Source organism: Monodon monoceros, unplaced genomic scaffold (assembly GCF_005190385.1).
Source record: "Monodon monoceros isolate NGI ecotype Baffin Bay Population unplaced genomic scaffold, NGI_Narwhal_1 Super_Scaffold_12, whole genome shotgun sequence".
NCBI classification, from domain to species: domain Eukaryota; kingdom Metazoa; phylum Chordata; class Mammalia; order Artiodactyla; family Monodontidae; genus Monodon; species Monodon monoceros.
Genome location: NW_021703768.1, coordinates 168601480 through 168623344, shown reverse-complemented (window position 1 = coordinate 168623344; position 21865 = coordinate 168601480). Strand labels below are relative to the sequence as shown.

The following is a 21865-nucleotide window of genomic DNA, read 5'->3' as shown; positions in this document are numbered from 1 at the left end:
CCACTGGGCCAGTGAGCAAAGTCTCTGAGGCTCCAAGAAGCCAGGAAAGACCTGGGTTGGGGCAGCCCAGGCCCGGCCCTCACTGCCCTCCCTAGTGTTCAGGCCAGAAATGCTCACCTCCAGTGCCTCTTTGGTAATGGGGTATTTCTCCAGGCTGGAGATGACTTCCTGCACCGCCACCATGTTCCGGATCTGCAAAACAAGAGCTACTGGTCAGACCCCAGGCACTTCTCCCCATGCCAGCCTGCTCCAGAATGCTCCCTTTCGCGAGAGCCAGTGGAGCCAGCATCACCAAAGCCCCCACCTCGTGCAGCCTCCTACCTGCTCCCAGGGGCCAGCATGGCACCCAGTGCACACCCTCCAGTCTGCCTCCTCTAGTGCATGGTGACCAGTTTACCATGAGCCTGTCTATGGACACGCCCACCTGTCCAAGTGGCTGTCACACAACTGAGATTCACTGTGTTTATGAAACAAGATTTCCTCTTCATATGGGAGATGCACTCAAATCTGCCATCTGATGGGAGGTTGAAGGATTTATCAAATAAAGTGCACCAAGTTGAAAAGAGCCATACATAATAATCTAATCAATTTAGTTAAATTAATGAGATCTCCAGAGTTCATCTAAAGACACCACAAGGAGAGCAAAAGTCAAAGTGGGAGAAGACCAATGCCACAGGGCCCCGAGGATCCATCTGGAGCATACAGAGAACTTGGGCCAGGAGACACGAATAGGAACTGGACAAAACAGGAGATCGTGCAGCAGTGCTCAACTCTCTTAGTCATCAGCAGATGCAGACCGAACCCACCAGTGGCTGCTACACTGCATACACACCTGACTGGTGGAAATGGGGTCTGACAATACCAGGGCGATGGGGCTGTGTCTAGTCAAATCAAACACGTGCATGTCTCATGACCAAGCAATTCTATCCCTCACACGATACTTGCTACGAGCCAGGCCCTGTTCTACCAAGGTCTGTTTCCACATAGCACTACCTTGTTGAATTATCACAACCTCAAGGGGAAGGTACTATTATTACCATCACATTTAATGAATGGGGATGGCACAGAAAGGTGTGGGTCATGTGGTCATATGTTATAACAACACCAATGTCTTCCAGGAGTTGAAGGAACAGACTGAGAAATTCAAGAGCACTAGAAATGAGCACACTGCAGCTTCAGTGCATTAACAAGGTGAAGTTCAAACCACGAAGGATGAAAAGTCACAGAAAATACATATTGTTGATTCCAATTACACCAAGCATCACAGCACACTCAAAAATTGACTCAAAATGAATCCCAGACCTAAATGTGAAAGCAAAAACTCTAAGGCTTCTAGAATAAACAGGAGAATACCTTTTCAACCTTGGGGTAGACAAAGATTTCTTAGGAGCCCCAAAGCACTAATATCCAAGAAAAAATACAAACTGGGCAGTGAGGAGGCCGGTCCCACAGGGACGAGGCCACCCTCTCCCTGTCCCCAGCCCTGGGATTCTGGCCCTGACAGGGTCCTGGGCTTGCCACATGGCCTGTCTCCACTCCAGTGACCTCACCCTGGTATATTTAGAGCCCTGGGTCCCCACAAGCTTATGAACCAGCAATCCCCGCAGAGCGAGCCCAGCGGCACAGAGTGTCCTTGTCCTTGGGCAGACACTGTCCTGCTGCCAGACAGGAGGGGGGAGGCAGAACACCTGAGCAACCCTAGGGGCTGGCAGCAAGCTGGCACTGTAGACCTCACACAGCTGGAGACCCTCCTGGAGGCTGCACAGGGGCGGGGATGCGGTAAGGCTTGCAGGCCCCACTGTCACAGCTGAGCAGCTCCTGCACTCGGGCGGGTGTGCAAGAGAGGCTTTCGGCTTTGAGGAGGCTCTCAGGCTCTCGGCCCTGTGGAAAGTACTACGTCCTCTGCCTTCTTCTTTCTGCCCCTGCTGCATTGAAGTCCAGGACCCCTGAGGGCTCATCCCTCTGGCTCCGCTCTGGCCCCCACTCTGGCCATGATGGCAAGGGCACTGAGCACTGTGTGGGGAGCATCACCTGGCATTCTGGAGGCAGTCAGGCCCTTGGGACCAGGAAGTGGACCAAGCCCTGCCCTCACCACACCAAACAGGCAGGAGTCCTGGGGTCTATGCAGTGCCAGGTTGGGCCTCCGGCCTCAGACACAGCAGACAGTGACACCCCGGCAGCCTGTGGCACTTGCCTCCCACCCTCGATGAGAGGACCCTGTGCATAGCAGGGACGCCAAGGCTCAGATATAGATAGCCAAGGGGAGGCTCCCATCCAGGCTCCAGGCCTATAAAAAGTCCAGCACAGGACCCGTGGGGCAGGGAGATTGGGTGTCAGGTACCAGGCAGGCCAGGGGTACCTGTGGTGAGGGCAGCATCTGAGCAGGGCCTCCCAGGGTGGACAGGAGAAGCCCCAACACCTCAGGAGATGGTGAAATGGCACCAAAGCCCTGGAGAGGGGAGAGGGGTCCAGAGCAAAGACAGTGGCATAAGTCAGGAAGCCAGGAGGAAGAACAGACCCAGGGCAAGTAAGCTGGCTACACAACCTGCCTTCCATTAACTTCAGCCACTGTGGGAGCTAAACTGCTCCCACTACCCCAACAGGCCACCCTGTTGCTAGGTCCTTCCTGGCACCCATCTGTCTGAAAATACACTCACTCACGATCACAGCAGAGACCATGCCATTACTGTGCGGGGAGGAAGCCTCTGAGCTACTCCCAGGCACTGCTCTCAAAGAGGGCTTTGGGGCAGCTCTACAGGTCATAGTGCTCAAGGGTCACTCACACCCTCCTGCTGTCAGGAATAGCCTGGCACGTCTGTGGCCCTTCTGTCCTTTGGATATCTCCCTTGGGATTCATTCCCAGGGAATGAAGTCAAACCAAAACTAATAAACAAAAAAACCACCTCTCAAAACTATATGCCAAACAGCTTTCCCCAAAAGGGCAGAATTCACACATGAGGGACATCTGAACACCTGCAGCCTCATCTTCTCATTAGGGCTCCTTCAACAGATACAGATTAATGTGAATTTCCTCAATAATTAGTGAAGCCAAATGTCACCTCCTTTCTACTAATGCTGACTTCCCATGTGAACTGCTCACTGTCCCAGCCCACTTACTTTCATTATTTGACTGGCCTCTTTATTGCAAGTAAATACCGTCCCAGGGTGGTGATGTCTGCCCCTGTGCACACAGGTGCCTAAATGTGCTCAGGGCTGGCGCTGCAGAGGGAGGTGTCAGGAGCGGGGAGGGCTACTCTGGAAGGGCAGGGCGCAGGTGAGGTGGGCCAGGCAGTGGGGGAGCACTCAGAGCAGAGCAAAGGCAGGGCAGGAAGTCAGTGGGCAGCCCAGGGTGTGGCCCAGGTGAACACAGTCAGCTGGTGACCACTGGTGGAACTGACTCTGTTACTACTGCGCCGAGTGCTTGCAGATCCTAGACTGGAGATTCATGAGGGACAATCAGGTATCCACGGTCAGACAGGAAAGCGAACGAACAACCATCCCAGGCAGAAAGAAGGTGAAGCAGCCAGTGTCTCCACATGGAACACACGGACACCCCCTAAACTGGCCTCCTCCAGGCCGGCTCAGGGAGAGGAGAGAAAGAACCCTCCTCAAACTGTCCTCACTCACACCTCAGGGACGCCCAGGGGCACACGCTGGGAGGCGGGGAGGGAACGTTCCTCACCACTGACCCAGTTCCCAGGGTTCTTATGCAGACCTCCCACCACGTGAGAACCAAGGGCAGGCGGGGAAGCAGCAAGGCCTACCTTCTAGTGAGCCCCTCATCACTTGCTAAGTCACTACTCCAGCCAGCCTAACCCACGACATTTGCGGCTCAACTCACGGGAGGAAGGAAGGGGTGCTGGACACGCACAGGTGACAGGACCAAGGCAGGACAGCAGCCCTCAGAAGCAGCCTGGGTAAAAGTGTGGACTACACAGTGCAGGATGCCACCACTCCCACATCACATGTCTGAAAACTGTTCTGTGAACTGGTTCAGTGGTCTGAACCTGGATCCACGTGCAGAGGTGGGGACGGCTCAGGGCGGACAGACCCACCACTGACCAGCCTCCTCCTCGTGGTAATTCAGGGGATAGGCCCAGGCCCTGAGTAATTACCACCCTGTGGGGGATTTCCAGCCCTCATGTGAAACAAGGAACTGAGACTTCTTTGGAGTCCGCAAGGCCCCTTGCTCACTGCTCCCTTTTCTCCAGGCATCAAGGGCTCCTGCTCCACCCGAAATCCCCAATCTCTCACTAATTAAGCTGGACCTGTGCAGCCCTGGTGGCAAAGAGGAAACCCTGTACTCCCCAAGTCCAAGCACTGGTGAGACTCAAGGGCAGTAAGCCAGGGCAGGCCCACCCAGCCTGACTCTCTTCACAGGACCACTACTTGTTGGGTTCCTCCAGGGGCCAAGGTCTCTAGTTTTTCTCCCTTGAAACTCTACTTTACAGATAAGAAAAAACTGAGGGTCCAGGAAGGTAAAAGAGGTCCAGTGCTCACCACGCAGCTAGAAGGCAGTGGAGTGTGGCTTTATGCTAGCCTGGCACAGGATCTGCCCAACACTCACGGCCCAGCTGGTGCTTTACTAGGTAGGGTGAGGGAGGGCACGCAGACACCACCAGGCTGGTGATGCTGGCATCCCACCCACATACTCTCTCCGACTTGCCACAGCAGGGAAATGCACAGGTTACAAGAGTTCCACACAGGGCTGGCTTCATGCCCAGCAGCACCTATGGATGGCCAGGCTGCCTCTGTCTACCCCCAGGGTGCACTGGAGCCAGAGAGGTCCCCACGCCCACCCACAACATCAGGGGCTTGAGCCCACCCTCAACGCTTGCCCTAAGCTGCAGGACACTTGGTAAACGACAATGGCACTGGAGCCTCTCCCTGCCAGGCCCTGGAAGGAAATGGCACACACCGAGGATGGACTCACCCCGCCTGTCTAGCCAGGCCCTGACCACACTGTGGCCCTGCATCTATGCAGCACAGCCCACACCAACTCCTTCAGTGGGCTCAAAGCCCGCCGGGTCAGCAGCAAAAACTAGTTCGCTTTAAAACCAACCATGTGTAAGTCACTTTTTTTTCTTTTTCTTTTTAAAGCAGAATAGTATAGACTAGAATTTACAAAACCCACTTAGCTCGAAAGGCTTTGGAAGTGTTCATCAGCAACCAAGCAAGCTGTCCTTCCAAACCAAAACACGACACAGATGGCACCCAGAAGCAAGCAAACCTCGAGCCTTTCAATGTGCTGAGCATTGTAAGGCCATCCTTGGCTGAGTCACTGTGCCCTGCAAGCCACACAGTGGGCGTCAGTCATGTCCACGCGGATGAAAGAGGCTTTGCCAGGCGAGTGCGTGTCTGTGATTTGGTTCCAGTCTTACTCTTTTCAGCCACAGCAAGTCTTCCCGCTTCTGATGAACTCCACATGTTCCCAAGGTGGGTGCTATTCTGTGACCCTAACTGCTTCTACTGCAAGTCAGTGCAAGAGGCAGTGCCTGCATCTCCCAGAGAGCCTGGCGGTGACCAGCCCGTGTCCCACCCCATCTCCCTGAGCGAGGAAAAGAAGTCAATGTGCCTTGATTCTACCTCTCAGCTAGGAAGGTGCAGCCTCCTGGCCCTGTTCTGCCTTGCCTGGTACCACAGCCAGGCAGGAGCCAGGGGAACCTCCCTCAGGCAGGTGTCATGCCAGCGCCCTGCCTGGCAAAGGCTCCTTCCTCTGCCAGGACCCCATGGGAATCTCGCACTCAAAAGGGTGAGGTTTCTCTCATTCACGGCTTCTGAGAGGAAGAACGACACTGGGGCAGGGGCTGTGTCTCAGCCGCAGCCACCAAGCTCACCACTTGCAAAAGCACAAAAGCACTTCCTCATCGGTGGGGCCCATCTGCTCCCCAGGAGCATCCACAGCTGGAGGATGGCCACTGCCTGCGTGGCCCTGACTGTTGTACACTCACAGCCCGCAGAGCGCCCATGGCCAGAGCAGCCGACTGCAGCTGCAACTCGGCCCAAAGGCAGCAGGCAGAGCACTGCTTGCACCTAATGAGCAGCCCAGGAAGAGGAAGCCCAGGGCCCAGGACAGCAGCCACGAGCAGCTACCATCCATGGGACCTCTCCGAGAGGCTTGCAGAGGTGAGAAAGGGCCCTCTCCACAGTGCTGGTCCTCTCTCTCAACTGTCCCAGCAGCTCTTCCCAACAAAACTACAAACTTAAATGCTCTTGACCTCTGAATCAGGTCAACATACAATTCTTGTTGTAATTCAGCCCTTTCTGAGAGCACAGGAGCTCTCAACATGTCATCTGGGAGCTGGTTCGTTCCTACACTGATACAACTGGATAGTCAGAAAGCCAAGCAGAGCGTTTTCTATCTGCATCCATGCTCGCAGAAGAGTCCAGGTGGCAGTGCATCTGATGACAGCACGCCGGGTGAGGTTTCCTCCCTCTCAGCCGTGCTCTCGTGGGAACAGCCAGTAAGAATACTAGCTGCGCAAGACGAAACACCCGACGCCCAGGGGAGGGGCACACACAGTGCTCAGCCCACACACACGTAGAATACAGGCGATCCAAAACTAGAACAAGCCAGCTTTTTAGGACGTGATGGGGCCAACCTCCAAGAGAATGCTAAGTGAGACAGCGAGGTGACAGCAGTGCACTCTTGTGCTGCCGGTGAAAAACGCCTGGTGCTGGGGCTGGGCAGAGAAGCAGCCGGGCCAGACCTGGCTTCCAATGCTGGTCCAACTAATAAGACTTAAAGCAAGACCAGCCACCAACCTGAGCCCAGCTCTCCCTCTGGCAGCTGGAAAGCCTGGGCGGAATGTTGGGAAAACCACAGACTGTGTTTGTAGATCCTCAATGGCACACTGACCACCATCCTGGGAGACTGTGCCCACAGCTGCCAGGCCAGGAGAGGGTCCTGTGCACTGTCCGCCAGGCCGCTCTGGGGTTTCTAAGATCCCTTCAGGCAGCACAGTGCCTAGTGTGGCGCCAAAAGTCTGCCAGTCTGCTCCTGGGCTGCTATAGGATCCTGAGAACAGGGGATATCCTAGAATTTCCCTCAACAAGTCACCAAATGCAGGCCTGGTGGATGCAGGAAGGGCTGGTTATGGCCCAGTCCTGAGGCATATGTAGAAATGGCCAGAGGCAAGGACAGAAGTAACAGGTGAGGCACCACAACTGAGGCTCAGCTGAGCGGCCAGGAGCACCAAAGTGGCGATATCAAGCAGGCTCCTTTAGGACATGAGAAGGACTATGGAGAAGAGAACCAAGGACATACCCCTTCTCAGAGGGCTTCAAGCCCAGAACTGGTCCCAGAACCTGAGGCTGCCAATCCTAGATGGGTAAAAGTGACCACACCCACAACCGACGACCAGGACTCCCGTGGTAAGCAGTAAGAGTGTGTTACAGACACGTGACTGACTCGCAGGGTCTGGTGGCCCTCACTTTCCTGGGCACTCCACACGGGGTCACCAATGTCTGTTCTAAGCTGGGTGGATGTGAAAAGAGTAACAGGAACTGCCAGAGCCTGGGTGGGGGCCACACTGGTTAAGTCATTTGGTGAGTCACAGGGTTAAGTACGGAGGAGCCCATGTCACCTTCCACAGAACAGGAATCTGTGAGATCCGCAAACTCACCAGGCCCTAAAGGTAATTGAGGGAGGGTATGCCTGTCCTACATGACACAGCAACCATCAGGCAGGACATGGTCTAATGGGCTGCGTGAACTCCATATCACATGCTCCAGGGCAAAAAGCACCAGAGAAGACTGTACACAGGAGGTGAGCAGAGAGCTCTGAGCCCACCCACCTATTCCCTCAGCCACTAAGTGGGAAGATGACAGAAGCTTCCTACAGGCTCCTGGGAGGGGGACAAGAGATACACACATGAACACCCAGGACAGGGCCTGGCTGGCACACAGTAAGCGCTCAAGAAAGGGGGTCACCACAGAGCCTGTCATGGGACTTGAGAGGGATCAGGTTCAAGGCCACCTCTTTCCCCCACCTGCTGCCCTGGGCTCTGTGTGGAGCTAGAAGAACAGCAGTGGGCATGGGGACTTTCTCAGTGGGCATTCCTGCAACAGGGGCCACCGTGGAGAAGACCAAGGACATCGTCACATGGAACAGGAAGGTAAGTCTGTGCACTGTATCAAACATCATTTAAGGATGAACACTCATACCCCAGGACCCAGCAATTCCACTCTGGGGTAGGGACCAACAGAAATGTGAGCATGCATGTGCTGAGAATGGTCAGAGCTGCCATATTCAGAACAGCCCCATCTGAAAACCACCCACGTGGCCACCAACAGTATAATGGATGACTAAATCATGGTCTAGCCATTCAACGTCGAATGAACACACTACTGCTACTCACAACATCAAAGATAAATCTCAAAACAGGCTGAGTGAAAAAGCCAGGTACAAAAGAATACATTCTGTACTGGATTGGAAGCTCAAAAGCAGGCAAGACTTGTCCATGGTGACGGAAGTCAGGGAAGTTGGGGGTGCAGAGACACTAGGAGAGGGAACAAGAATGGCTTCTGGGGAGAAGCTCTATTCTATGACCTGGGTAGGGGTTTCTGGGGTATGTTCACTTCATAAACGTTCACTGAGATGTAATACTTACAACTTGTGTACTTTTCTGGCTATATGCTACACTTTAATGAAAAATTGGTCTTAGAGGCCATCCCATCCTAGAAACAGATGCCAGCGCTACTGGGGTTGAAGAGGAGGGAGAGGTGTTGGCGAGCCAGCCCCTCACCCCCCACTCGGCAGCAGAGACCCTCTCAAGGTCTGAGAACTACCGCACCAGGAGCCCAGGCTACCTCTGAGATACCCAGTGTGTGCAACGCTTCACAGCTCACAGAGCAAGGTGTCCACACGCTCCTATCCTGGGCAGAGGCCAGTCTGGGGAAAACAAGGGCGCTCTTTAGGTTCCATGGAAGGAGCACCGAGCAGGTCAGAGTCCCCAGGAAGGAGCAAGCTCTAAAGTTACTGGAGAGAGGCAGGCAGGCAGGCAGCAACCACTGCCTGGGCATCACTAGCCAGCATCCTGGGTGGGTGGGCAGGCGGGCCTCTGTCTCCTACCACACAGTGGTTCTCTCCTGAGACCACAGACTTCCAAAGTAGGTGTTATGCCACTTCCACAATGAGGAAGCCAGGCTGCCCATTACACACCTGGCCACAGTTTCATTACTAACCTAACCTGCTAATCCTGTGCCGTTAGCCCATACCTGCCTCCACACAACAGGCCATCAGCAAGTCGTATTGGTGACAAGGGCAGAAACAGCTGGCTCAAGGGAGAACAGTGGAACAATTTGGATAAGGAAAATTCTGCATGCCTACACCAGGAATGAAGATAGCAAAGAAAGACTAGATATTAAAGTGGGGGAGGCAGATAACATTCAAAACTCAACTTAATCTGCCATATTAAGAGGCCAAAAATGAAAAGCCTTATGATCATTTCAACAGATGTAGAAAAAACATTTGACAAAATTAAACATCCATTCCTGATGAAAACTCTCAGTTGGCTAGGAGTGGAAGAGAACTTCCTCAGCTTGATAATACCCACGGCTAACATCATACTTGATGGTGAAGGGCTGAATGTTTTCCCCCAGGAACAGGTACAAAACAAGGACATGTGCTCACCACTTCTATTCAGTCTCATCAGGAGATTCCAGCTAGTGCAATAAGGCAAGGAAAAGAGATAAAGAAAGGGAGGGAGGGATGGAGGGAGGGAGGGAGGAAGAAAAACCATCCAGTTTGGAAAAGGGGAAGTAAAACTGTCTTTATTCACAAATAACAGAACAGTCTATATGGAAAATCTTATAGAATCTACAAAATAAGAATAAGTGAGTTTAGCAAGGTGGCAGGATATAAGTTCAATATAAAATTCCACTGTATTTCTATATGCAAGCAACAAACATTCAGAAACTGAAAATTTAAAAACCAATTCCATTTACAATAGCAATTAAAACTATGAAGAAAATAGATAGCTAGTGGGAAGTAGCTGCATAGCACAGGGAGACCAGCTCAGTGCTTTGTGTCTACCTAGAGGGGTGGAACAGGGAGGATGGGAGGGAGGCTCAAGAGGGAGGAGATATGGGGATATATGTATATGTATGGCTGATTCACTTTGTTATACAGCAGAAACTAACACACCATTGTAAAGCAATTATACTCCAATAAAGATGTTAAAAAAAAAAAACTATGAAGAACTTACAGATAAATTTGACAAAAGATGTAAGACCTCAACACTGAAAAGTACCAAACATGGCTGAGAGACACTAAGAGGCCTCAATTAATGGAAAGATATACCAAGTTAATAGCATGGAAGAGTCAATATTGTTAAGATGTCAGTTCTCCCCCAAACTGATCTATAGATTCAATGCAATCCCAATCGGAATTCCAGCAGGGTCTTTGGGAGAGATTGACAAGTTGATTCTAAAATGTATATGGAAACGCAAAGGTCCTAGAATAGCTAACAAACTTTGAAAAAAAGAAAATCAGAAGCCCATATTATCTGATTTTTAAGACATTATATAGTCAAGACAGTGTGGTATTGGAGCAAAAACAAACAGATCAATGGAACAGAGTAGAGTCCATTTAACAGGTCCACACATACACGGGCAACTGATTCTTAACAATAGTGGTAAGGCAATTCAGAAGTGAACGAATAATCTTTCAACAAATAGTGCTGGAATAACTGGATAGCCATAGGCAAAAAACAACAACACTGAAACAAAACATCAAATCCTTGACCTCTATCTCACAAGACATACAAAAATTAACACAAAATGGATCATAAACCTAAATATAAGAGTTAAAACTACATAACGTACAGAAGAAAACACAGGAGGAAAATCTTAGTGACCTTGGGTTTAAAAGGCAAAGACTTCAGTAATATGAAACAAAAAGTACAAACTATAGAGAAAACAAACTGGATTTCATCAAAATTGAAAATCTTTGCTCTTCAAAAGATGACACTGTTATGAAAATGAAAAGGCAAGCCACCACTGGGAGAAAATATACATGAATCATATATCTAAGAAAGGACTTGTCTCTAGAATATATAAAAATCTCTTTCAATTCAATAATCAGGCAAAGAACCCAAGGGGGAAAACAATGGGGAAATGATTTGAACAGATTTTCAAATCTATCACCAAAGAAGAGCTATGCATGGCAAACAAATAATTGAAGAGATGCTCAGCACTATTAGCCATCAGGGAAATTCAAATTTAAAACACCATGAGATACCATTACATACCTATTAAAATAGCTAAAATTAAAAAAGATTGACCACATGGAGTGCTCATCAAAATGTGGGACAACTGAAACTCTCATACACTGCTGGTGGGGTGGGAGTATAACATGGTATAATCACCTTGGAAGACATTTTGACAGATTATTAAGCAACCCAAAAGTCCATCAACACAAGAATGGATAAACAAATTGTAGTATATCCATAAAATTAAATGTTAGCAACAGAAAAGAATGAACTATTCATATATATACAACATGCATGAATCTCAAAATAAATATTAATGAAAGAAGAGCCCAGACACCACCCTGCCAAAAAAGTACATACTGCATGATTTCACAAAGTTCTAGAAAAGGCAAATTAATCTACAGTGACAGTAAATCAGCAGTTGCCTGGGGATGGGGGTGGGCTGAAGGGAAGATTACAATGGGACAAGAAAAAACTTTTGGAAATATCTATTACCATGACTGTGATGATGGCTTCTCAGGTGTATTTACAGATCAAAATATATCTAATTGTACACTTTAAGTGTGCACAGTTTATTGTATGTCAATTATACCTCAGAGTTGTAAAGCAACTATGGAGGCAGATGACAGATGCGACAGGTCCTAGAAAAAGGAGGAGGGGTGGGAGGCAAAGAGAAGGAACACTTCTTTGTTGGAGGTTAGGCATCAGATGCCCCTCCTGGGCTCAGCCCTCCCTGGGGAGGTAGGTCAGACAGAAAGTTCCTTCCCCCCTTATGAAGATGAAATGAAGAAGTCTGTCATGCCTGGGCCTCCCAGGGGTATCATAAGGACTGCATGACAAAGGCACGTGTGTATAACGCACTCCTAAAAGCAGCAGGCATCAATCCATATATATATTTTTTTCCTGGACATTCTGCTTGCCCCTGCAACACCTGTGCATCAACAGACTGCACATCCTAACTGTGGGCTTGGAAAAGGTGACTCCTGGCTTTCCTTCAGAAAACGCACTATGGCTGGAGCTGGGTGACAGTGTCTTATAGGTTGTGAAATGAAAGGCTCACTAGCCGCCGAGGACTGAACTTCAGGACATGTGCCCTCCTCAGCCTGCCTGTGGGGTTTTGTCATACTTCAACTGGAAACCCAGGAGAGGGAGCCAACTTCCCATGCTCACATGGGAAAGGCCAGTGGCCACAAACATCTACAGAAAGTCTTAGGCAAACAGCAGTCTGTTCTCCCCTCAAACAGTTGGTGTGAGCGATAACCTGTCTCCATCCTCCTGACATGAAAACAGCCTCAAAGCATCTGACAGCTTCTTTTCCCCCCTCACTCTTCATGGTTTTCTGCAATGTATTAAGCTTCTGTGACTGAAAGTGTCTGAAATCCTGACTTCCCTCAAGACAGCTGAGCTAGACCCTTACTACTCTCAAGTGTGAGTGAATGGATGAATGAATGAATGAAGAACGGATAGATAAATGAAGCCCCATCTTACTGTCCTTGGTTGCTGGGCACCATGTTTACTCCAATATTATAAACATCTCAAGGGTCTCCCTCTGCAGCAAGTCAGGATGTGCAGTCACCAAGTAAGTATCTCGAGAGCAAACAGGCCTTGTCCAGTTTCCAGCTGTCATCTGTACTGGCCACCCCACAAGGCTCATGGGAACAGGGAGGTGACTCTCAGTGCTCCTCACACAACCCCCATGGAAGACAAGGCCAAGGGTACCATGGCTGGGTGGCCGGCAGAGGGAAAGCTGAGGCAAGGGCAGGAGAAGGCTGTGACCAGGGTGGCACAGGCTCTGATACTGCTCCAAGCAAACACGTTTGCTCAGCAGGGCCCAATGGCTTTGGAGAGAGTCTCCCATTTTCAACACAGTGGTCCTAGACGTCACCACAACCACAAATACTTTCTCCAAATTACCTTCTTGGCCACCCTGAAATGATTCCGATGGGTTACATAAAGCAGGAACAAGGAAAGCCAGGTGAGATTTTTGTGGAGGCAACATTAAAGCAATGGGGGGAACCAAACATCACAATCCACCATGGTAATTCAGTGACAGCATGATCCACAAGCAGCAGCACTGCTTGGCATGGCGGATGAGTGGAAGTTTGCTGGTAGAAGGTGATGGAGGACCACCACAGCTCCCAAGGTCACTTGCTACCAAAAGCCAAACCAGCCGCTTCCTCCCAACCTTCCTTGCTGGGGACCCTGGGAAAGCATGACACCCAACAGCAGCCCCCGCTGGGCTGGCGTGGACCCCCATCGGCACTGCCTGCCTCACCCCAAACCACCTGCATCCCACAGGGCAAGGGGTGGCAAAATGGATCCTGAGGACAAGAGCCTGCCCCATGGCTAAATGTCACAGGACAGCCCCGCAGCGAGACACGAGGTCCCGGTCATCAAAAGTCCAAGGCAAGGCGGGACCCCAGCTGGGTTCCAGGAGAAGCGCCATAGCAGCTTTCCCTTGCTTTAAACATACCAGGCAGAGACTACTGAGGAGCACTGGGAACACAGAGGATTTCCATTTTTACTGTATTTCCTTCGGTGTATCATTTTCTAACATTACTTTCTCACTATTTTAAACCTATTTTTTGAAACTTTTTTAAAGGTCTGTTTTTGCCCCTTTTCATAATCACCATACAGGTGGATACCAAATACGACTGACCATGGCAACTAGGTGAGGAAACAGAGCACAAGTTTTTACTAAAACCTACATTAACATTAAAAAGGAAATTAAAAAGGAGCTCTACCTCACCCCTACCTGTCACTGCACCAAAACTGCTCTGCCCAGGCAACTTTTCACCAAAGCCAAGGACCTGTCAGCCCTGCCTCGTCTCATCTCTCGGACCCTGAGCAAATCCTGACATCCCTCCACATGCTCACATTCTTCCTCTTGGAGCTCTTCAAGGCACAACCCGAGACCCTTTCCTTCTCTCACTCCACTTCTCCACTGCCTGAGCAGTCCCACCCCCAGGCAGCTCCACATCTGCATCTGGGGCCCAGGTGCCACCTCTGGACCCACCTGGCGGCACTTCTGCATCTCAAAGGCACTGAGGGTGTCTAGGTACCACTGGCTGACTCCATCCCTCCCCACCCTCAGAGGTGGGGCAGGACCCTCGGAGCAGGCAAGCCCCCTTTTCTCTCACCTCCAAATAAACACATTCACACTAACCCAGTCAGGCATGTCTTCTTTGGACCCTGATTTCAACCCCGAAATGGTGGACCTGAGCCCACCTCCTGGCCAACTTGTGATGGGCACTTTGTCTGAGTGTGCCCACATCCGGTCCCGTAACTTTTTATGCAGACTGACCATGTCTGACCTAACACAGTGCTGACCAGGCTCACGGACGGGGACCTGAGGCTTCATGGTGCCCAAGTTCTTCACCCTAAATATCTCGAGTTCTCCTCCGCCCACTTTGGTCTTCCTTTTCTCTGAGAGTATCTTCTAGGCCACTACCTTTGTCACTCTTGAACCACAACAGCCCCAGGAGGCAGATGACAACATCATGGCTCAGGTCTGACACCAGAGGCCAAGCTCTGCAGGACTGTCTCCCCTGAGCCCCTCAAGCCCCCCGAGCCCCCACCAGCCTAAGCCATGGTCACGTTTCTCTGGCTGACCTTCCTGCTCTTGTCCAGAGCCTGCAACAATTATGTAGTTGAAATTGCATCACAGATAACTGTTTTTTTTTTTCGTTTAACACTTCTTCCTGTTGTTACATAATCTTCATAATGATCTTGTTTAACAGCCAAACGTCCCATTAATGCATCATTTCCTTGACCTTCTCCAACTGCTGGGCATCCCATTTCCTTCCGGGTTCCCCGCAACCAATCTTGCAATGATCATCTTCACACGTACGACTTCCTTCTCTCATTTTTCCCTCAGAAATAAATTCTCAGGTGTTAAACTCTGTCTTAAGGGTCCAAATACTTTTATGGCAACTGGTTCTGCCTCAGCTATTTTTCACTCCCACCTTACACTATGCAATGACCCCATCACGAAGGGGAGGAAGAAAGCAGGGCTGAATCTGATGTACCCTGCACAGGGTCCCCGAGAGGCGGGCCCACCTGTCTGGCAAACTGCCCTCAAATGTCGGAGCTGTTATCCTGCCCTTGTCATCTATCCCTTGACTCCACCAGCAGGGAAGGGAGAGAGAACCCAGGACACACAACCCTCCAGGACCGGCACTGAGACCACTCTGCTCACAACTGCTGACCGCTTCCTTGCACAGAAATGGGAGAGAACTGGGCCCCCTGCCTGCTGGCTCTAACTCAGAGGATGTTGGGAAGACAGGCAAGGATTAACGCGACTGTCACTCTACCTGGGGAGGGCTCTAACAGCCCTGCAGGGACACAATGGCACAGGGTTGGGGTTAGGGGGTGTGGATAGGAGCAAATATGGCATTAGCCTTGCTGAAACCTAGAGCAATTTTTACAGCCCAGTGGTGAGGTTACCAAGAGTGACTCTGAGATCTGCAGGGAGAACACAGCCAGAAGACAGAGCTGCCGTTTCCAAGGAGAAGGGCACCCTGCACACACTGAGAGGGAATGGCTGTCTCCAACATCAGGAAAACCTTGGATGCAGGAGCCAAAATCATTCAGACTGCACACTGAAACTGCCGCAGCCAACAAAGACAAGACACCAGAGTTCATTCACCAGCTATGTATTTACCAGGAAAATAAAAATGTATATGTGCTGAGGAGGAACTCAGGGAGCAGAGGGAGCTGGAGGGACTTACACTCAGGGTGGGGAAGGCAGGCGACAGACAAGCAAACAGGACAAGGTGACTGTACTGAAAGCTATGAAGAAAATAACCAATGTGACATGCCAGAGGAAGGCTTCCTCCAGAGCCTGGGCCAGGAGGGGTGGTCGCCTCAGCTTGGAGCCTCAGAGAGAACCTGGGGCAGCAAAGGGTCTGGAGCAGACTTCTGGCCCCACCCCACCTTCAGAACAGCTGGCTCATCGTGTACCCATAACGGGCTCCAAGCATGGCCTCCATGACACTCGAGCCAAGAGAACCATCCCAGCAGCCAGCTGCAAAGGCACTGATGCCATCTTGGACAAGGAGCCTGTGGCCTACAGCCCAGGTCCAAGCAGGACAGGGGTAGGGACTCTGCCCAAGAGTGTGCTGGAGCCAGCTCACACCAGCCCATGAGAGCCTGTGGTGAAGCTTCCAGGAATCTTGGGAGCCAGATGTTAAACACAGCCATTGTTAAAAATGCAATGGTAAGGTTGGGACTGACCACCTGAAGGCTGCTGTGGGCAGCTAGTTATCTCCTGCCTGGCAGCATTCTAAATTTTCTAGAAAAGTCACATAACTGGGTTTTTATAGAAAACCTCCATTTGTATTTCTGTAGCTAATTCCAGTTTTAAAAATACTGTACTAAGAAACGACACAAATCCTTGAGCTCTACCCAGCTCACAAATCACCTCTATTTATACCTCAGTGTCAGGTACATGGTAGACACTAATAGCATTAAAACTGCACAAGCAGACCCATGTGCCAGGTGCTGTTCTAGACGTGTGAAGTGTATTAACTCATTTAATCTTCAAAACAACCTCAGGAGATAGGTATTATTACTTCCCCCGTTTTCTGTATAAGGGCAGTGACACTCCAAGATGTTAGGTAACTTGCCCAAGGCCGCACAGATAATAAGGCATGGAGCCAGGATCAGGTCCAGGCAGTCTGGCTCCAGAGTTGGTGCTTGTAAGCTTTATGCTTAGTTCCTGAAAAAACAAAGGCACCAACATGCATAAGCAGACATAGTACCCAAGGAGCAGGAATGACTTATATTTCATTTGACGAAGATTCTGGTTGAAATAAATATCACTTGAGATGTTCCTCTGAGCAGCAAGGATGGACACTACCTCTGCCTTACTTCTACTGCCATATTCCTGAGGTCTGGGGTGACCTCTGTCCTAGTTAACTCGGCATCCTATCCATTTTAGCGTGTGTCCTGGATTTTTCATCTTTTAAACAAAGTTTTAGAATTTTATTAAAAATAGTTTTTAAATGGAATTTTTATTGCTTTTTAATAAACCATTTGTGGTCAAAAATTGTTTAATGTAATTTACTTTTAGCACACTCTTTTACTTCTCAAGGGCATCTTCATTTGGAGATATATGTATTTTTTAATTGATGTATAGTTGATTTACAATGTTGTGTTAGTTTTAGGTATACAGCAAAGTGATTCAGTGTTTTATATATATATATATATATATATATATATATATATATATAAAACGGCTGAGAAATTTAAATATCATATGATATCACTTACATGTGGAATCTAAAAAAAAATGATGCAAATGAACTTATTTACAAAACAGAAAAAGACTCACAGACATAGAAAACAAACTTATGGTCACCAAAGGGGAAAGGGGAGGGGGGATAAATTAGGAGTTTGGGATTAATATAAACACACTACTATACATAAAATAGGTAAACAACAAGGACCTACTGTATAGCACAGGGAACTATACTCGATATCTTGTAATAACCTATAATGGAAAAGAATCTGAAAACGGATATATATATATATACATATATATATATAACTGAGCCACTTTGCTGTACACTTGAAACTAATACATTGTAAATTAACTATACTTCAATTTTTTAAAAAAGTATAACAGACTTTTTAACTTAAAGAAAATGCAATGACAGAAACTGTATACAATAAGTTATACTGAAAACAAAGGTGATGAAATACTCAAAACTCATCACTTCCTACTTATTTTCTCACATTTACTATTTTATCTAGGTTTCTGAGTTTATTCATTACTACTATATCTTCATGGTGAAAATGGTGTACTACTGAGGCATCTCTTCCCAACTCCACATTTGGTGACAGACATGTTAGTAGCTTGAAATCAAACATAGTGGAAGTATTTATACCATGGAAATTGGCAAACACTACAAATCAGGGCTTGATTTATTGTCGAGTTGGTGGCCCCTGTAGAGTCCTGGGCTGTATCCAGCTCAATGCCTGTTTTTGTAAAGAGTTTTAAAATTTCATTTTATGTATTTTTTATTGAGGTGGAATTCACATAACATAAAATCAACTATGTGAATATAAACTTTTACTGGAATACAGCCACATTCGTTTGCAAATTGTCTATGGCTGCTTCTGTGCTATGCATAAAGGCAGAGTTGTGACAGAGACTGTATGGTCTATAAAGCTGAAAATATTTACTATCTGGCACTTTACAGAAATAGTTCACCAACCCCTGGGGTTTAGACTTAAGAAAATGTTGATTATGCAGATTAAACTTAAAAGTGTGTCATGCCTGTAGCTGTTACATTAGGAATAGCACAAACGATGAGGAAATATTCTTCCAGTATTTGAGAACTCTTTTCTGATTCACTAAGACATTACTTGACTCATTAACATAAAAATTATCAGTCAACATTCATGTCAGGACTACACTCATATGCTGATTATAGATACAAAAGTTCAGCAAAAAACAAGGAAAGCAGTCTGTGAGAATCAACTGACTACATCAAATTGACAATAAAGTGTTGTGTTTCATTATTATTTGTAAATTGTCTGCTACCTATCCTTTCTCTATCAGTATAATTTATAAATTATGTGTGTATAGGCATACTTTTTTTTTCCTGGAGAGCCAGCTGTCGAACATTTATGGGCACACCACTAGAGTAAATTAGAGTTCTTCATTACTTCAAAGTGCTTGGAATAAAGTTTGAATGAAACTAAAATCCATTTGCATTACTGTAATTCAACATTACATATAAGTGAAAAGAGGAAAGAACCTGGATTCTTTAGATACCAACTCTTATAAATTACGGTTTACTAAAAAAATGGTTCTAAGTTTTATCATCTCTGCATGCAAACTGAATTTCTCCATGGTGATTATCAACGTCAAGCAAAAACAAACAAAAAAGCCTACCTAACATAAAAAAGTTATGTTCATGGACACAGTGCTCCCTTTTATGAAAATCAATAATGTTACTTGGAAAGTCAACAGAAGTTCAATATTTAATACATTCCCTAACACTTTACTTTTCTCATAACTATACTGAAGAAATGTACTGCTCCTCCCCCCACTCCCACTTCTAGTTTCCCAGTGCCCTGCCTGGACACCCTATTTCCTATGTGTGCCATGAACACACGTAGTCTGGAGCCAGGCAGTGTGACAGCAGGGAGGGGACGGGGCTCTTTACAGAAGCCTGAAGGAATCTGAGGTCACAGATCTGGGGAGCAGACGTGCACAGTCATGAATGAGGGAGACGGAAGTATAAACTGAGATGAGAAAGGAAAGAAGGGTCCAAGTCACATAGCACCTGTAGATCATGACAATAAGGAGAGGGGATGTCTATTCTAATCACATGGGATCTTAAGTGAATGATGTGATCTGATATTGGTTTGGAAGGGGCAAGAGGGAAGTGTTCCAAGAGGGTGATGGCCAGGCTTGGACAAGAGATGGAGAAAAGATGATGAAGGGAGAATATACATTTTGGTAGTAGAGCCACCAGGACTTACAGATAGACTGGACATACTAAGGTGGAGAAAAGCAGGGAGCACGGATGATGCTGGGGCTTTAACAGGGCCACAGTTATGGCCGCACTGACTGCAATAAAAACTCAAGAGTCCTGCACAGGACTTCCCTGGTGGCGCAGTGGTTAAGAATCTGCCTGCCAATGCAGGGAATACAATACGGGTTCAAGCCCTGGTCTGGGAAGATCTCACATGACGTGGAGCAACTAAGCTTGTGTGCCCCAACTACTGAGCCTGTGCTCTAGACAGGCGAGCCACAACTACTGAGCCCACGTGCCATAACTACTGAAGCCCACGCACCTAGAGACTGTGCTCCGCAACAGGAGAAGCCACCGCGATGAGAAGCCCGAGCACCACAACGAAGAGTAGCCCCTGCTTGCTGCAACTAGAGAAAGCCGCGTGCAGCAACAAAGACCCAACGCAGCCATTAATTAATTAATTAGAATAAAATAAATAAATAAAATTTTAAAAAGAGTCCTGCACATCCTCTCTGTCCTGGGAGGCTGGACCCCAGTGCTCTGAGAGCATGAAAAATACGACTGGGGGACTTGACTGGGGTAAAGAGTTGCACACCCCTGCTCTGAATCTCCCAGAAAGGCATGAGAGAGGAAATAATCCTCTCCTCTCCACTGGCTGCAGTACACAGTGGCCCCACGATCCACTCCACATCTGATTGCTCTCAATAGTTCAAGTGCTCTTCAGGCTAAATCAATCTACTTTTATTTTCATTTTTTTACGTTTAATTGAAAAAACAATGGCGCACAGGAAAAACAAAAACCGTTCCTACTGCCCCAATACAAATGCTTCCCATTTTACCCCAAGTTCTAGTTTTTGTGCCTTTTCTAGTTGTGCAAGGCTGACAAAAAATGCTCCTTTTCTTCATCATGGCAAGGCTTGTCCATTTTTCTTCAGAGCCTGCAGGATCATTCTTCACAGCTCTACGCCATTTGACTCTGTGGATACACCATGTTTCCTAAGCCTCTCCCACGCCATTTAATTAATGATATTAAAAATTATTATTACATAAATATATTCATTAACATTGTTATTAAAAATGACCACGTATCTGTAAATAAATTTCCAAGAGTAAAATGACCTGATCAAAGGACATGGCCATGGCTATGCCTCCTGCCACGTAAATATTTTCCAAAAGGGTGAAGTATGAAGTTGCTCCTGGGTCCTGGAGCAAGGTGCTGTGGGATGAGGTGGGTAGAGTGGCAGATGCTCTAGGAGATATAAAATAGCAACAGGACAGTTTAACGCCGTCTTGATTACCTGCCAACAACATTTTTCCCCCACATATTTGAATATGAGGTATATTTTCTGATTATTAATCATATCAACATTTCTCTGTCTGGTGATGTCTCTGGGAGCTTGTGATTGTTAGTTCTGAGTAAGTTTTCCATACCAAAAGAACACTGCTTCCTAAAGGCGATTTCGCGCACACACACAAATCTGTATTTTGATCCCTCCCCTCCCCAGTCTGCAACCACAATACAGAGGGATTCGGAGAAGTTCAGGCAGGCTGTAAACCTGGTTGCGAGTTCCAACCCAAGCACCTCTTCCGAAGTGTGCCTTTCCTTCTACAACTGTGGGATTTTGTTCTACAACCAATTTCTTCCTGCTTCCCCCTAGGGAGCTTTCAGAAATGTGCAAAATTATGCAATGTTGTCTGGTAATTGCTCACACTAAAAGGAAGACTATCTTTGGCAAAAAATACCATCTGTGAAAACCACAGTTAAATATCTACAAACTCATCCAGGGGAGTAACTGCCTCCACCCCCAACCCCCAAGAAAAGCAGGGAGGGGACTTATATGTGTTCAGTGTCTACGATGAACCCAGCAACTTCCCTTCAGGCATTATTTAACCCTTCAGTAGGGTAGGGCTTGTCTTCGCTTTATAGAGGACAGCAAGTCTGACAGATTGTCAGCAATATTTGATGTGATTTGTCCAAGGACAAACATCTCAGAAACAGAGCTATATAGATTTGAACTCCAAACCCCTTGCATATGAAATACTTTTCTTCCTCCCTCCCTCCCTCCCTCCCTTCTTTCCTTCCTTCCTTCCTTCCTTCCTTCCTTCCTTCCTTCCTTCCTTCCTTCCTTCCTCCCTCCCTCCCTCCCTCCCTCCCTCCCTCCCT

At 48.1% G+C, this 21865-nt stretch overlaps 1 protein-coding gene across 1 annotated transcript in view; it reads right to left on the bottom strand.

Moving 5' to 3' along the window:
• MED26 (mediator complex subunit 26) overlaps positions 1 to 21865 on the bottom strand; it is a 39410-nt gene that overhangs the window by 3279 nt on the left and 14266 nt on the right. The window contains exon 2 of the mRNA XM_029219117.1: positions 118 to 192. Coding sequence (XP_029074950.1) covers positions 118 to 192 — 75 coding nt within the window. The remainder of the gene's footprint in view (positions 1 to 117; positions 193 to 21865) is intronic.